We start from the raw sequence: 17,618 nt of genomic DNA on the forward strand, positions 1-17,618 counted from the left end.
TCCAAGTCCTCTTCACTTCCCCACCTGGTCTTTAGGGTAAGGGGGGGTTTCCTCCTGCAGAGGCTCCTTGGGAGAGGCCCCTCCCTGGGACACCTGGCGGGAGACTGGGGATGGCTCTGACTCCCTGAACAGGCACACTGAGGGGATTTCCTGCTCCAGAGCTGGAATGTGCTGGAGGACCTGGGACACACCACATGCCATAGTCCTCCTGGTCACTGAGTGCAGAGAAAAGAGAGAGCGGCCAGGTGGGGCCAGGAAACCCTTAACCCAGGCAAGGGGCAGCTGGCTGTCACCTCAGGGGTTAATGTCACCCCTGGAAGAGCAGTTGGGCCTTAATGCCACCTCAGGGGCAGCACTTGGGGTTTAGTATCGCCCCAGGAGCAGCAGGTGTGACTGGATGTCACCTCAGGGGTGGAGTATGGGTTTGATGTCCCCCCAAAGGCAGCAGCACAGGGTGAGGGCCATCCCTGTTTGCAGTGTCCTGTATGGAGGGGCAGGAGCTGAACCCCCCCGGTTTGTTTCCTCCTGAGGCCGGTGCCAGTCCCGTGTGGGTACCACAGGGAGCAGGATCCCTCGGGCACAGTCTGTGTCCTGTGGGTGACTGTCCTAGGGGAACTCTCCCTCCCCTGGGGCTGAACATCCCCAGGCATGGCAGCGAATCATCCTCCTGAAGGCCCTGAGTGCAGCCCCTCTGCCTCCAGGGTCCTCAGACAGGGCAGGGCACCCCAAAAATCATCCTTGAGAAGGCCGAGTGCACACCCTTCAAACCAGGGTTCCCCAGATCCGGCAGAGCTCCTGTGATTGTTAAGGCATCCCAAAAATCATCCTCTGAAGTCCCTGTTTGCAGCCCCTTCAATCCAGACGTGGCAGAGCTCCCGTGCTTGTGAAGGCATCCCAAAAATTGTCCTCCTGAAGGCCCTGAGTGCAGCCCCTCTGCCCTGGGGGTCCCCAGACATGGCAGAGCTCCTGTGCTCATTAGGGCACCCCAAAAATCATCCTTGAGAAGTCCCTGGTTGCAGCCCCCCTGCCCCCAGGGTGCTGGGCACGGGAGGGGATGCTCTGAGCTCCGTCTGTGGTGCCGGGCAGGGCCAGAGGCTTCACCACCTGCTGCACCTGCTCTGCTCCAGCCCCTCCCTGCCCAGGTGTGTCCCCCTGTCCCGGAGCCATCCCCACACACAGAGGCAGTCGCTGATCCAGCCCCATTCCCAGAACTGGGTGTGTTCCCAGGGCAGCAGCAGCTCTAGAGCTGGCCTGGGGGTGCCAGCCCCGAGGGACACGCTGTGCTCTGCTTTTGGGATCCCTGCTGTAAGGGCTGGCTGGGTTTTTCTGGCAGATTTAGGAGCCAGTAGCACAGAGACCCTCAGAGCAGCACCCCAGTGTTGGGGCTGCCCAGTGCAGCCAGCAGTGCCAGGCAGGGCTGAGAACTGGCACCACACCCTTCCCAGGAGCCCCACTGAGCCACTGGAGGGTTTTGCTTTGCTGTTGAGCCGTGGAAGTGGTGCCCAGTGCTGGATCTCGGAGTGCCGGGGTGGGGGGGCCGTGGTGCCGGAGGGAGCGGGGAGGAGGTTCCCAATCCCATACCCTTCGCTGCCTGGGCGGGTGGGGGGCGGGAGTGACGCTGGATCTCTTGCTGTCCCTCCGGGGGGAGGGGGGGAGAGGGAGGGGTTCTCCCAGAGCTGAGCCCTTTGCTGCCTGGAAGGGCAACTGAAGTGATTCCCTCCTCCTGCAGGCGTGGCTGGAGATGTGATCAGGCTGGGGGGGAGACCCGACCAGTGGGGCCGCAGACGTGTGCGAGCCAGGCTTTATCCACTCCCACCCTGGGACTGAGCCAGGCTTTATTCCAGGAGTAAGCTGGACTTGATCCACTCCTGCCCCAGGACTGAGCTGGGCTTTATCCACTCCTGCCCCAGAACTGAGCTGGGCTTTATCCAGTCCTGCCCTGGGACGGAACTGGGCTTTATCCACTCCTACCCTGGGACTGAGCTGGATTGATCCAGTGCTGCCCTGGGACTGAGCTGGGCTTGATCCACTCCTGCCCCGGGACGGAGCTGGATTGATCCAGTGCTGCCCCGGGACCGAGCCGGGCGGATCCGCTCCAGCGCCCTGTGCAGCGAGCAGGGAAATCCTTCTGATCCTCGTGTGGCCGAGCTGCGGCCCGGCCGGAGCTGTGCCGGGGTGGTCCCGGGAGGGCAGAGGAGGGGAGGAGGTGCCGGTGTCCGTGTGCCCCCGGCCCTGACCGGGCAGTCCTTGTCTCGCTACAGATGGCGGCTCAGAGGCAGCGGGCGCTCGCCATCATGTGCCGGGTCTACGTGGGCTCCATCTACTACGAGCTGGGGGAGGACACCATCCGCCAGGCCTTCGCCCCCTTCGGGCCCATCAAGAGCATCGACATGTCCTGGGACTCCGTCACCATGAAGCACAAGGTGGGACGGGGCTCCTGCGCTGGGGGACCTTCCCTGAACGTTCCCCACCCGGGCACGGGGTGGGACCGGGTGGGCTTTTAGGTGTTTTCCCACCCACCGCATCCTGGGGTTTGGGGGTGTGCTGGGAGCTCTGGCACAGAGCATGTGGACTGTCCTGGGAGGGGCTGGGTTTCCTGTGTGGCAGCAGGAGCTGTGATGAGGCATTTTGGGGTTTCCCACAAGGTTATTTCTTTCAGCCACGTATCCTAAACACAAAATGTACAGTTTTGCAGAGCTTTGGATGGGATATTGGGAAGGAATTTTTCCCTGGGAGGGTGGGCAGGCCCTGGCACAGGTTGCCCAGAGAAGCTGTGGCTGCCCCTGGATCCCTGGCAGTGTCCAAGGCCAGGTTGGACGGGGCTTGGAGCAACCTGGGCTAGTGGGAGGTGTCCCTGCCCATGGCAGGGGGTGGGACTGGGTGGGCTTTAAGGTCCCTCCAACCCAACTCTACGATTCCCAGCCCTCAAGGGATGTGTATCCTCTTGTGTCCATGGCCTTCCTGATGCAGCCAGGAGAGGAAAGGGCCTCCGTCCTCATGGAGCCCAGGCTGCTTTTAGCACTGGGGATGATTGATTGCAGCTCCCTGCTCTGCTTAGGGCAGGAGTCTGTGCTGGGAGCCAGGTGTGCCTGGGCTGGGGTGCACGGAATCGCAGGATCACTGAGGTTGGAGAAGAGCTCCACGGTCATCGCGCCCACCCTGTGCCCAATGCCCATCTTGTCCCCAGCCCAGAGCACTGAGTGCCACGTCCGGTCACTCCTTGGACACCTCCAGGGGTGGGGACTCCACCACCTCCCTGGGCAGCCCCTGCCAATGTTTAACAACCCTTTCCAGGAAGAAATTCCTCCTGCTGTCCAACCTGAAGCTCCCTAGGAGGTGCCAGCCCAGCACAGCCCTGAGTGAGGTGGGGTTTTTCTGTGGGGCCTCTGAGTGAGTCCAAGAGGCTCCAGGAGGATCAGGTGTCCTTGGTGGGATCTCTGCAGGCCTTTTTTGCCTTAATAAAAAGCTGCCCCAAGGAATCTTCTCAGGCTACGAGCAGGAATCAGTGTGGTGGGAATCAATTCCACATGTAGGGCTCTGTGGGAAGTCTTGGCTGCCTTATCTTGGCCTGGAGTGATTCACAGTCTGCTGCTGTCCCAGGGCTTTGCCTTTGTGGAATACGAGGTCCCCGAAGCCGCCCAGCTGGCCCTGGAGCAGATGAATTCTGTCATGCTGGGGGGGAGGAACATCAAGGTGAGTACCAGGAGTGCCCTCAACATTTCTGCTTCTCTTCGCTGGGAATAACAGGTTTATGCCTGGAAATGCTCCCCACAGCCCTGGGGAAGGTGCCTGAAGTCTGGTCCCTGATGGACCTTGGTGTCCAGCGTGGGGCTCACGCTGGCTCCAGGTGCCTCCTCTGCGAGGAGAAACCCCCGACCTGAGAGTCCCAGCTGGGACTGGCTCTGGGGACCCGGCTCAGGTTTTCCCACCCACACATGGGAGTGTCTTGAGGACAAAACAAAGGTGATTTTTTATATGGTGTCTCTGACACGCTCTGCAGGGTCTGGAGGCTGAGAGGGTTTGGGACTCCCCAAAAGAAGGGTGTAGGAACATTGAGATTTGCTCTCAGAGTCTTTCTCAATCCCTGGAAGTTGGTCCTTGGCAGGCCAGGGAAGATAAATGGGGGAGAATGCAATGAGGAAGGAGCAGAGTCTGCTCTGGCTCTGTATTCCTGGATTGCAGTAGTGCTGCTTCCCAGAGCCATGGCAGCCATTCCCTGTGCCAGGGCAGGCCCTGGGAGGTGTCCTGTGGTGCTGAGTGCCTGGGGGCTGCCTTTGGACACTCCGTGGATTGTGTCACAGAATCCCAGGATCACTGAGATTGGAAAAGACCTCCAAGGTCGAGTCCAGCCTGTGCCCGATGCCCACCTTGTCCCCAGCCCAGAGCACTGAGTGCCATGTCCTTCCTTGGACACCTCCAGGGATGGGGAGTCCAAACCTCCCTGGGCAGCCCCTGCCAATGTTTAACAACCCCTTCCATGAAGAAATTCCTCCTGATATCCAACCTGACCCTTCCCTGGCACAGCTTGAGGCCATTTTCCCTTGTCCTGTCCCTGTTCCCTGGGAGCAGAGCCCGACCCCCACCTGGATCCCCCTTCCTGTCAGGGAGTTGCAGAGCCAGAAGGTCCCCCCTGAGCCTCCTTTTCTCCAGGATGAGCCCCCCCAGCTCCCTCCTGGTGCTCCAGCCCTTCCCATCTCCGTTCCATCCCTGTGCCTCAGGTGGGCAGGCCCAGCAACATCGGGCAGGCCCAGCCCATCATCGACCAGCTGGCGGAGGAGGCGCGAGCCTTCAACCGCATCTACGTGGCCTCGGTGCACCAGGACCTGTCGGACGACGACATCAAGAGCGTCTTTGAGGCCTTTGGGAAGATCAAATCCTGCACCCTGGCCAGGGACCCCACGACAGGGAAGCACAAAGGCTACGGATTCATCGGTACGACGTGGCTGGGCCCGGGCTGGGAGTGGGATTGGGAGTGTGGGGGGGGTGTCCTCGGCTTTTGTGGTGGTTTGGGGTTGGGTTTTCCACTCCAGGGGAGGAATTTCATTAAGCACTGGGATGGGAATGAATTTGGGGCAGGTCTGGGCCTGAGCCTAGAAATATAATTTATAGCAGTGGTGAGGCCCTGTCACAGGCACAGATTGGAGCCCCTCTGCTCCAGAGCCAGGCTGGGAGAGCTGGGGGGCTTAACCTGGAGAAGGCTCCAGGGAGACTTGAGAGCCCCTTCCAGTGCCTGAAGGGGCTCCAGGAGAGCTGGAGAAGGACTGGGGACAAGGGATGGAGGGACAGGACAAGGGGGAATGGTTTCCCACTGCCAGAGGGCAGGCTTAGATGGGATATTGGGAAGGAATTCTTCCCTATGAGGGTGGGCAGAGGCTGGCATGGATTTCCCAGAGCAGCTGTGGTTGCCCCATCCCTGGAAGTGTCCAAGGCCAGGTTGGACAGCGCTTGGAGCAACCTGTAACAGCAGAAAATGTGCCATGGCAGGGGGTAGGACTGGGTGGGCTTCAAGGTCCCTTCCTCCCAAGCCATTCCATGGTTCCATGGCTGAACAATAAGATGCTATCTGTGAATTCCCCCTTCCCGCAGAGTACGAGAAGGCCCAGTCGTCCCAGGACGCCGTGTCCTCCATGAACCTCTTCGACCTGGGGGGTCAGTACCTGCGGGTGGGCAAGGCCGTGACGCCCCCCATGCCGCTCCTGACCCCGGCCACGCCCGGGGGGCTCCCCCCGGCTGCTGCCGTTGCTGCCGCGCTGCCACCGCCAAGATCACGGCACAGGTGAGGGCTGGCACGGGTGAGGGCTGGCACAGGGACAGAGCACAGGGACAGAGCATGGCACAGGGACAGGGCACAGCACAGGTGAGGGCTGGCACAGGGACAGAGCACAGGGACAGAACATGGCACGGACAGAGCACAGCACAGGGGCAGGCACAGGGACAGAGCATGGCACAGGGACAGAGCACAGCACAGGTGAGGGCTGGCACAGGGACAGAGGACAGCACAGGGACAGAGCATGGCACAGGGACACAGCAGAGGGACAGAACATGGCACAGGGACAGAGCACAGCACGGACAGAGCATGGCACAGGGACAGAGCATGGCACTGGTCAGGGCTGGCACAGCTCAAGTAGGGTACAGGGACAGCTAGAGCACGGCACAGGGGAGGGACAAAACCTTGGAATTGTTTTGCTCTGCCATGTTAGAAGCCCCATGAAAACAAGGAGGAGAAGGATGTGGGTAATTAAATCAGGAGCATAATGGCCTGGAAAGCAACAGCAACCAAAACCACTGGGATCCTGGGGTGTATTTTGGGCACATTATTTCCATATGGAAGTGTCTGGGGTTTAACTGGTTGTTCATCTTGAATGTTGGAATTCTGAGTATCTGAATCAGGGTGTTTATTGGGATTGGAGTTCCAGGAGAATGTTTCTAATCCAAGGCTTGGTGGCTCGGGGTTTCCCAGATGGGCTGGTGCCACCTTTGTGGTTCCCAGCAGCTCCAGGAACTCCTGGGGATCGGAGTGTCTGGCGTTTCTCCAGTGTGGAACAGCTGGAGTTCCTGGGCAGGACTGACCTGGCTCCCTGTTCTCCCTGTGTCCCACAGGAGGCCGTGGCAGGAGCTGCAGTTCTGGGCACTCTGGCGACGCCGGGCCTCGTGTCCCCGGCCCTGACCCTGGCCCAGCCCCTGGGGGCTCTGCCCCAGGCCGTGATGGCAGCACAGGCCCCTGGAGTCATCACAGGTGGGGTCCCCTTCCCCTGGCACCTGTGTGTGACACCTTCCCCTGGCACTCATGTCACCTGTCCTCCTGTCACCTTCCTGCTGGCACCTGTGTGTGTCTTCTTCCTGCTGGCACCTGTATCGGCTGTCCTCCTGGCACCTGTGTGTCCTCTTCCCTTGTCATTTGTGTGTCCCCTCCCCTTGCCACCTGTGTGTAATGAGTAGGGCAGGGCCATGGGTTCCCAAGAGGAACTGAGGAAAAAGCTGGATAATGGGCACTCTGTGCAGAATCCCATCCCCCAGGTGTCCCTGTCCATGCCCTGGTGTCCCTGTCCATCCCTAGGTGTCCCTGTCCGTCCCTAGGTGTCCCTGTCCATGCCCAGGTGTCCCTGTCCATGCCCAGGTGTCCCTGTCCATGCCCAGGTGTCCCTGTCCATGCCCAGGTGTCTCTGTCCATGCTCAGGTGTCCCTGCCCATGCCCTGGTGTCCCTGTCCATGCCCAGGTGTCCCTGTCCATGCCCAGGTGTCCCTGCCCATGCCCTGGTGTCCCTGTCCATGCCCTGGTGTCCATGACCATCCTCCCTGTTCTCTCCCAGGTGTGACCCCCGCCCGGCCGCCCATCCCAGTGACCATCCCGCAGGTGGGGGTGGTGAATCCCATCCTGGCCAGCCCCCCAGCCCTGGGGCTGGTGGAGGTGAAGAAGGAGAAGGAGGAGGAGGAGGTTTTCCAGGAGTCGGAGCGGCCGGAGATGCTGAGTGAGCAGGAGCACATGAGCATCTCGGGCAGCAGCGCCCGGCACATGGTCATGCAGAAGCTGCTCCGGAAGCAGGAGGTGGGTGCCGGGCTGGTGCCAGCTGCCAGGATAATCCCAGGATTATGCCAGGAACACCCTGCAGGCACCTCCGAGCTCGGGGGGCTCAGGGTGCGCCTGGCAATGGGCCTTGCTCTGCCCTCAGGATCTGCTGACAAGGGCCTGCAGTGCCAGGACAAGAAATGGCTTCCCACTGCCAGAGGGCAGTGATAGATGGGATATTGGGAAGGAATTCCTCCCTGGGAGGGCGAGGAGGTCCTGGCAGAGGTTGCCCAGAGAAGGTGTGGCTGCCCCATCCCTGGAAGTTTTCCAGGCCAGGTTGGAGCAACCTGGGCTAGTGGAAGGGATGGGGAAGAACCTGGAATGTCCCAGGTGTGCCAGGGCTGGGCTGGGGTGGAGCCTGGAATGCCACAGGGGTGTGACCCACCTGTGTGTGCTGTCACAGCTGCGGAGCGATGGAACACCTGGGGAATCCTTTGGCTTTGTTGGGAAGGGAGGGAAGATGTAAAACCAAACAGGGTGTGATGGTGGTGGTGAGGGAAAGCCAAACACTACCCGGATAGCAGCAGCACAGGGACAGTGGCAGCAGTGCCCCGGCCCCCTGTGCTTCCAGGATGTGTCCCAGGAAAGCCCAGGACATGGGACATGGCATTCCCCGCCTGGGCCACGGTGCTTGGGATGCCCAAGGAAGGAAACTCAGTGCCTGTCCCTGAGCACCCGGGCCGTCAGTGCCGTGGGATGTCTGGGAGGAGCCACGGGGCTCTCCACGCCCTAATTCCCTGCTCCTTTCCCTCGCAGTCCACGGTGATGGTTCTCCGCAACATGGTGGATCCCAAGGACATCGACGACGACCTGGAGGGGGAGGTGACGGAGGAGTGCGGGAAGTTCGGGGCGGTGAACAGGGTGATCATCTACCAGGAGAAGCAGGGGGAGGAGGAGGATGCCGAGATCATCGTCAAGATCTTCGTGGAGTTCTCCATGGCCTCAGAGACTCACAAGGCCATCCAGGCGCTCAACGGCCGCTGGTTCGCCGGCAGGAAGGTGGTGGCTGAGGTCTACGACCAGGAGAGGTTTGACAACAGCGACCTGTCAGCGTGAGCCAGGAACCCGGGAACCGCCGGCCCGGGATCGGGGCAGCCCCCAGCTCGGATCTGATTATGGGCCCAACTCTGATCCTGGGAATTAGCAGAGCTTGGATCTGGGGGATCGGCTCAACTCCAGTCCCGGGGATCAGCCCAACTCTCGTCCCAGGAACCAGCCAAGCTTGGATCTGGGCAATCGGCCGAGCTCAGATCCGAGGGACTGGCCCAACTCTGATCCCAGGAATCAGCTGAGCTCAGATCCGAGGGACTGGCCCAACTCTGATCCCAGGAATCATCTGAGCTCAGATCCGAGGGACTGGCCCAACTCTGATCCCAGGAATCAGCCGAGCTCAGATCCAAGGGACTGGCCCAACTCTGATCCCAGGAATCAGCCAAGCTCAGATCCAAGGGACTGGCCCAACTCTGATCCCAGGAATCAGCCGAGCTCAGATCCAAGGGACTGGCCCAACTCTGATCCCAGGAATCAGCCGAGCTCAGATCCGAGGGACTGGTCTAACTCTGATCCCAGGAATCAGCTGACTGATCAGAGGGACTGGCCCAACTCTGATCCCAGGAATCAGCGAGCTCAGATCGAGGACTGGCCCAACTCTGATCCCAGAAATCCCAGGAATCAGCCAAGCTCAGATCCGAGGGACTGGCCCAACTCTGATCCCAGGAATCAGCCAAGCTCAGATCCAAGGGACCAGCCTGAGCGATCCCAGGGCTCGGCTGGGCTTGGATCTGGGGTCAGAGCCCAACTCCAGTGCCAGGGCTCGGCTGAGCTCAGCTCCAAGGGATCAGCCCAGCTCTGCTCCAGGGAATTGGCCACGCTCAGCTCCGAGGGATCAGCTCCGAGGGATCGGCCGAGCTCAGCTCCAGGCACTGGCCCTGCCCCGTCCGCTTCCCGGGATTTTTGTAGCCATGTGCAAAGGACATTCCAGGGTGGGCACAGGGATCTGGGGTCTGGGGCCTTGGGATAAAAGCGTAAACAAAGTTGGTGTCACCTGTGTGTGTCTGTGATGGGGCTGGCACTGGGATGGCACCTCCTCAGCCTGGGCTGGCACCAGTGTGGTACCAGTGTGGCACTGGGATGGCACTGGACACGCCCTCGCCGGTGCCCCTGCCCGCCCTGTGCTCCCTCAGTCGGGGCCCTGCAGAACCTTCAGGGCAGGAGCAGCCCTTTTCCTGCAGGATGGGCCTCAAGGGCTGGGGATGGAGCGGGGGGGCCTCACCCTTGGGGGCTGTGCAGGGAGGGGCTGGGTGTGCTTGGAGGGAGCCCCGATCCAGAGGGATGTGGGGTGGGAGCCCCGATCCAGAGGGTTGTTGGGTGGACCTGGAGTCCTGGCAGCAGGGAAGTCGAAGCCAAACCTGCAGCTGAGCTTGGGGGTGTCCTGCAGCACTGTGGGGGAACCACCCAGGGCTGGAATCACTCAACCAGAAGCAGAGCCGGGATGCTGGGATGTTGGGAAGGCAGGCTGAAGGGATGTTGGGATGCCAGAATGAAGGGATGCTGGGATGTAGGGGGTGGGGGTGCCCAGATGTTGGGATGCTGTGTCCATGATACCATGCATGCTGTGGTGTCCTGATTCCATGTCTTTGGCATCCCTGAGGTTTCTGGAGCAGCTGCACAAACTATTGAGCAGCCCTGCGTGGTGGCTCCTGTTGAAGGAGGCTCTGGGATTTAGGGAGAACATCCCCAAAATGCTCAGGGAAGGGTTAGGGACACCCGTGGCTGGGTGTGGGGACACGGTGGGGGTGGCAGCAGGGCACCAGCTCTGCTGGGACAGGGGCAATGGGGGTGGGGCAGGGGATGGGGGTGGTGGGGCTTTGGGCATCACACAGCTCCAGCTGCTCTCCTGGGATGGGATGGATTGCTCTGGGCTGGGATTGGGATGGGATAAATTGGATGGTGAGGGGCAGGATGGATTGGATTGAGATGGGAGGAGATGACACAACACAACATGGCAGGGTGTGACTTGTTGTGGGACAGCTGGGTCTGGTGGGAAACCCACCAACTGCCCCAACCTCCCCTTGGATCCTCCAGATACCCCCTGACTCCCCCTGAGCCCCCCACCAGCTCCTCCTGACCTCCTTCTCCTGTCCCCACAGGCAGCAGTGTCCCAAGGGACACCCCACACCTCGGGGGGCTCCTCCTGGCTTTCGTATGCATTTCATAGAATCATAGAATCATAGAATAGATTGGGTTGGAAAAGACCTCCAAGATCATCAAGTCCAACCCCTGATCCAACTCTAATTACAATATCATGGCACTAAGGGCCATGTCCAATCTCTTTTTAAAAACTTCCAGGGATGGTGAATCCACCACCTCTCTGGGCAGGTCGTTCCAATGATAAATTTAAAAAAATAAGGGTTAATTTCTTCTGCTCCTGCCCCGGGGAGCCAACACTGGCACTGTGGGTTCCTTGTTTCCGTGGTGTCAGGGGCTGGAGCAGCTGCAGGGCCTGTGCTGGTCCCATTGTGGGCTCCAGGGACCTTCTTTTTCCCCGGAGGGCTCTGAGCAGCGTTGGACCCCAGAGCCCTGGGCCAGGCCCCAACAGGCTGCAGCCCTTTGGGTCCTCTCTGGGGGTGCCAGGGTGACACCACCACACCTTCTTAAAATATTTCACTGGTAAAAGACACTACTGGAGTTTAAATATTTTACTGGCTCTTCTGGCACAGAATCCAAATATTCGACCGAAATTTTGAAGGCAAATAAGCAAATAAACTACTGCAGTTCCCCGTAATTTTCGTGCACAAACTCTGGATGAAGACTTGCTCGGAAAGAGCGAGTGTTTAGGGGACCCCGTTCGGCTTGGAGTCGGGTGGGGCCGCTCGGCTTAGAGTCGAGCAAAGACTTCCTCAGGAGCAGTGTGTTAGTGAGATCCATCCGGTTGGGGAAGGGACCGTTCGGCGAGGGGCTGAACGAAGGTTTACCCAGGGAGAGGTAAGTATTTTGTGGGACCCCTTTTTCGGTTGGGAGGGGATCCCGGAGTGCGAATAACTGAGACGTCCGTCGGGACGGAGTGAGTGCGGACCTTCCGGTAGTGCGTTTCCCGTATCCCGCGAGGGACCGGGCCACGAAAGAGGTGAAACAAGTGAAGTGTGTGTGTGTGTGTGTGTGTGTGTGTGTGTGTGTGTGTGTGAGAAGGCACTCCGGAAGATGGGGCAGAAGAAAAGTAAATCTTCTGCTCCCGTGGGTGGTCGTAAGATACCACAGGATGTCCCTCAGGGTGAGGAGAAACTTGGAGATGAGGTTAAGACGAGTAGCCACAAGGAGAGGTGGCAGAACATTTCCCAGGAGGAGAGACGATTTAAGAATGAGTTTGCAGTGAAACTGCCAGGCATACCACCAGATAGTCCTTTAGGGATGATGATTACGTATTGGAATGATTACCCCTCTAGGGAAGGAAAGTCGAGGGAGAAAATGGCGCACTACTGTATGGAGGTGTGAGGAGGAAAGCAAATAAGGCAGGATCATTTGTACTGGCCAGTGTATGGCTCATTTGAGGAATGGATTTGTCAAGCTTTAAGTATTTATGTGAACAGTAAGGAACCGTTTAGCACAGAGGAGAGCGAGTATGCAAGTTTATGGATAAGATCGGATACTAGAGCTTACTTGTTCCCCTTAAGGGAAAAGAAGGGACGGAAAGGATTGCCCCCACCTTTGTACAGGTGTTCCACCATCACCTTTGTCTACCTCGCTGCCTCCGTGCTGTAATTCAGCCCAGAATGGACATCGGGATATACTCATCCCCCAACCGAGTTGATTTCCCTGTACCCCGACGAAGCTCAGGAATATGTTAAGTCGTTTGCACCTGCTGAGGCGCGAGAGTTCTGCCACTCTGTCCCCTGTTCCTGCCCACGTGCGTGACTCTGCCATTCTGCCCCCTGTCTCCACCCAGGCACGGGGGTCCGTCATCTTACCCACGCCCCCAAAGAGACTGGAGCCTCCACCCACAACTGAGGAGCAGAACTCTGACACTTCACCTTCAGCCATCCCACAGCTCAGTAAGTGGGAGCCCCCGGCCCCGGCGACAACCTCCTCATTCATACAGCAAGCCCAACTCTACCCTTTAAGGGAAACCGTAATGCCGGGAAGGCAGGGCGAGATAGGATTTGTTCCAGTTCCCTTGAGTTCAGGAGATGTTAGAGCATTCAAAAAGGAGATGGGGAGTTTATTGGACAACCCCATAGGTGTGTCCGAGAGGTTTGATCAATTTTTAGGTCCTAACATGTATACATGGGACGAGATGCAGGCGATTTTAGGAACATTATTCGCTGCAGAAGAGCGGGGAACGATTAGGAGTGCAGGAATGAAAAACTGGGACCAAAGGCACCAACAGGGTCCAGCCACTGATGTTAAACGGCCTCTTCAGAAACCTAACTGGAATAATCAGGATCCACGAGATAGAGATCATATGGCTGATCTTAGAGATATCATAGTCCAAGGTATAAGAGAGTCTGTCCCCAGAGGACAAAAATATTAATAAGGCTTTTAAAGAATACCAGAACAAGGTGGAACCTCCTACTGAATGGCTGGAAAGATTAAGAAAAAGTTTTCAGCTTTATTCTGGTCTGGACCCAAATAATGCCATGGGACAGGCTATGCTAAAGATGCAGTTTGTGCAAGGATCATGGGAGGATATCTGCAAAAAATTAGAAAAGATTGAGGATTGGCAAGATAAGGGCTTGGGTGAGTTGTTGAGGGAGGCCCAAAAAGTATGTGTACATAGGGATGAAGAAAAACTCGAGGAAAGTCAAAAGAGACAGGAGGAGAATCAGAAAAAAAACCAGACTAAGATTCTAGTGGCTGCTATAAGAGAGGGACGAAGAAGAAACAAGAGCCAGAGGCAATGGACCCTTCAAGGATCCGATAGGTAAGATACCTCAAAGAATCACGGACAAGGGGATAAAAGTGGAATAGAATGTTATTATTGTGGCAAAAAGGGACATATGAAGAAAAATTGTAGGAAGCATATACAAGATGAACAAGTGTTCAAAGAGGATTAGGGGTGTCAAGGGCTCTATCTGCTGGGGACCCGAAAAGTCACAGAGCCCTTGATAAAACTTAAATTGGATCCTCAGCAACAAGAACTCGAGTTCCTAGTGGACTCAGGGGCAGAAAGATCAACTGTCCAGAGAATTCCCTGGGGTTGTATGATCTCTTCTGACACAGTTCAAGTTGTAGGGGCAAAAGGGGAACCATTCAAGGTACCCCTTATTAAAGATGTGGAAATAGAAACCCACAATAAATATGCATTAGGAACATTCTTACTGGTCCCCGAGGCAGATTGTAATTTATTGGGAAGAGATTTAATGACAGAATTGGGGATAGGTTTGGAAACAAAAGAGCAAAAACTACAAGTCAAGATACATGCTCTCACAACAGAAGACGAAAAGAGGATAAATCCTGAAGTGTGGTACACCCCTGAGACTATAGGGAAATTGAACATAAAGCCCTTCAAAATCTCTATCCAGAATCCAGGGGATTTATTCTTTATAAGAATAAAACAATACCCTATTTCTTATGAGGGAAGGGTTGGACTTAAACCTACTATAGAAGGCTTCTAGAGCAAGGACTGCTGGAACCTTGTATGTCACCTCATAATACTCCCATTTTACCTGTAAAGAAACCTGATGGATCATATCGATTGGTGCAGGATTTAAGGGAAGTGAATAAAAGAACTGTTACTCGATTTCTAGTAGTTGCTAATCCCTATACTCTGTTAAACCAGCTCTTACCTGATCACAAGTGGTACGGTGTGATTGATTTGAAAGATGCCTCTTGGACTTGTCCTCTTAAAGAGGAGAGCAGAGATTATTTTGCTTTTGAAAGGGAAGACCCAGAAACCCACAGGAGACAGCAATTAAGATGGACTGTTTTGCCTCAGGGTTTTGTAGAATCTCCTAATTTATTTGGGCAAGCGCTGGAACAGTTATTAGAGTCCTTTGAACCCAGTCAGGGTACGGTTTTGATTCAGTATGTGGATTAGTTGCCAGTGACAATTCGGAAGCAGTTAGAGACGAAAGTATTAGACTATTAAACTTTTTAAGCTTGAAAGGACTGAAGGTGTCAAAGTCTAAATTGCAGTTCACAGAAGAGGAGGTTAAGTATTTGGGACACTGGCTAAGCAAGGGATGTAAAAGGCTGGATCCTGATAGGGTGAATGGGATTTTATCCCTCCAGCCCCCCAAAAACAAGAGACAAATAAGACAGTTTTGGGGACTGTTGGGGTATTGTCAACAGTGGATTGAGAATTACAGCAGTAAAGTGAAGTTTTTACATGAGAAATTGACAAAGGAAGGGTTGGTCAAATGGAGTAATGAGGATGAAGAGAAATTAGAAAGTTTAAAGGAAGATTTAGTTAATGCTCCTGTGTTGAGCCTTCCTGATATTCGAAAACCATTTTATTTATTTGTGAACACTGAAAATGGAACAGCATATGGAGTTCTAACACAAGTATGGGCAGGACAAAAGAAACCAGTAGGTTACTATTCTAGACTGCTGGATCCAGTAAGCAGGGGATGTCTGATACTTGTCTGCAAGCTATTGTTGCTACTGCTTTGCTCGTGGAGGAGGCTGGAAAAGTGGCTTTTGGGAGGAGAATTAAAGGTTTACACCCCTCACAGTATAAGGGGAGTTTTGCAGCAGAGAGCAGATAAATGGTTGACAGATAGCCAACTATTGAAATATGAAGGTATTTTGTTGTAATCGCCCAAGTTAGAATTGGAAGTGACAGATTTACAGAACCCTGCTCAATTTCTATATGGAGAACCCAAAGAGGACTTAATACATGATTGCTTACACATGATAAACCTTCAGACAAAGATTAGAGAGGATTTGGAAGAAGAAGAATTAGAAGAAGGAGAAAAGTTACACATAGATGGTTCATCAAGGGTGGTAGATGGATGTCGAAAATCTGGATATGCTGTGGTAGATGGTGTTACATTCCAGATCAGAGAATCTGGACCTTCAGACAAAACATGGTCAGCTCAAGCTTGCGAACTGTATGCACTAGTAAGGGCCTTGGAACAATTAAAAGGAAAGGTGGGAACAATATTTACGGACTCCAAATACGCTTTCGGAGTGGCGCATACATTCGGAAAAATTTGGGAAGAAAAGGGGTTAATCAGTACACATGGGAAAAGGTTAGTCCATGAGGGCCTAGTAAGAGAAACTTTAAAAGCTCTGAGAAAACCAGAAAGGGTAGCTGTGGTGCATGTAAAGGGACATCAAAAAGGGTTAAAACTTACAATCAGAGGAAAGAACCTGGCAGATAAGGAGGCAAAACAAGCAGCCTTGTTAGTAATGACAGACTCGAGGCCTGAAAGCCCAGATCCCTTAAAGAGTTTTAGTAACCAAGAGAAAGAAAAATTGCGACAGGTGGGAGAAAAAGGAGGAAAATAATAAGTGGAAATTAACAGATGGTCAGAATCTCTCCTTTTGAAATGATATATGGGATGCCATATGACTTTGGAATTCCAATAGAGAATCCAAAGTTAGAGGATACCCTCTTAAGGGAATATATTGTTGAATTAATGAAAAGAAGACAGGAGCTGAGGAAGAAGGGACTAGTAGCTCAAAAGCCTCCACTAGACATGTCAATACACCAATTCCAACCTGGAGATCAGGTGCTGATTAAAAATTGGAAAGAATCCTCATTAACTCCTTGTTGGGAGGGGCCATTTGTTGTTGTTCTTACCACAGACACAGCGCTTTGGACAGCTGAGAGAGGATGGACTCATGCATCTCGAGCTAAGGGACCGGGAAATGCTCCTGAGTGGACTGTGATTTCTGCACCCGGAGACCTCCGGATAAGAATAAGAAGGGCAAAGTCAGTGGATGAATCCCCCTCAAGAGGAAGTAAGACCTAGACTGTATCGATTCTTCCAAACACCCCCTGAACAGACCTTGCGAAAAGCGCATTACGTATTTTACAGGCAAGAGAGGACACCCCATCAGACTGGAGGGTCTGGATCTTACTAAATAGAGGGAACATCAATTACTCTTCCCTTTTGTTGTGAACTGGAGGCTGAAGTTCCTGAAATCCCTAACCCATACGGAATACCCTGTCTTAAACACCCAGACCCTGGACATTTCAGTTGGGTAATTTGTAATCGTTTAAAGTGTACTCGAAAGTTGTATTGTGTTTCACAGAATAGACAACCTCATTGTATGAGATGTAGGGCAAGTTCACTACAGTGTCCGCAGGAATTATCAGCCCAGACAGAAGTCTGTAAGTTATTCTGTGGATGGGAGTTACTAATACCAGAAACTTGGGAAATATATGAGGCAGATTGGGAAGCACCACTAAGAGAGTGCCGCTCTAGATGTTCCTGGAAACTGGGCCAACCAAGTAGAAGAAGGCACTTGGAGTTACGGGGACTAATTGACAAATTTAACACTTGGGAATAAGTTTCTAACAGAACAAAACATTCCCTCGAATCGTGGTAAGAGGGCTAAGTAAATGTCTAGGCAAGACTCCTGAAGAATCCACTGCTGCCGAGAAGAACTGATACCTCGTTGCTCCCTGCGAAGGAGTAGACGGAGGAAGGCAGAGGGGTACAACGGTGGAGGAAGAACTTGCCAATAGCCGATACCTCTGAGGCGAGGAGAGAACAATATTGCCGTTTGCAAACATGAATAAAATTCTATTGTTAATCTTCAGCTTAATGCTTATGGCACACGGCACAGAAATCCCGTATCAGCCCTATAAACAGACTCCAACCAGATTAGATGATATGAAAGTCATTAAAGAAGTGATAAGTGCAGGAACCTCAACTTTTCACACCACCAGTTGTGACCTAGTGGAACATATACCATTTCCTGTAAATCAGGAAAAGTTTATGGTGGGGCCTTTGACTCAAGGAAAGTTAACCATCTGCCCTCTTATTGGTGTCCCAAGACTAATCCAGGGAAATCGTACTGCAATTATCCAGGATACAATTACTGTGGTTATCGGGGCTGTGAAACCACAGCTACTGCCTGGGAACCTGAAGTATATGAAAAA

At 54.7% G+C, this 17,618-nt stretch overlaps 1 protein-coding gene across 1 annotated transcript in view; it reads left to right on the plus strand.

Annotated features, from left to right (window-relative positions):
• Positions 1 to 9,141, plus strand: part of LOC126648304 (poly(U)-binding-splicing factor PUF60-like) — a 44,902-nt gene extending 35,761 nt beyond the window's left edge. The window contains 8 exon segments of the mRNA XM_050331093.1: positions 2,262 to 2,423; positions 3,601 to 3,693; positions 4,719 to 4,932; positions 5,587 to 5,745; positions 5,748 to 5,776; positions 6,601 to 6,736; positions 7,311 to 7,546; positions 8,324 to 9,141. Coding sequence (XP_050187050.1) covers positions 2,262 to 2,423; positions 3,601 to 3,693; positions 4,719 to 4,932; positions 5,587 to 5,745; positions 5,748 to 5,776; positions 6,601 to 6,736; positions 7,311 to 7,546; positions 8,324 to 8,623 — 1,329 coding nt within the window. The 3' untranslated portion in view covers positions 8,624 to 9,141.
• Positions 9,142 to 17,618: the final 8,477 nt, after the last annotated feature.

This window comes from Myiozetetes cayanensis, unplaced genomic scaffold (genome assembly GCF_022539395.1).
Source record: "Myiozetetes cayanensis isolate MyiCay16 unplaced genomic scaffold, myiCay2020 scf48, whole genome shotgun sequence".
NCBI classification, from domain to species: Eukaryota; Metazoa; Chordata; class Aves; order Passeriformes; family Tyrannidae; genus Myiozetetes; species Myiozetetes cayanensis.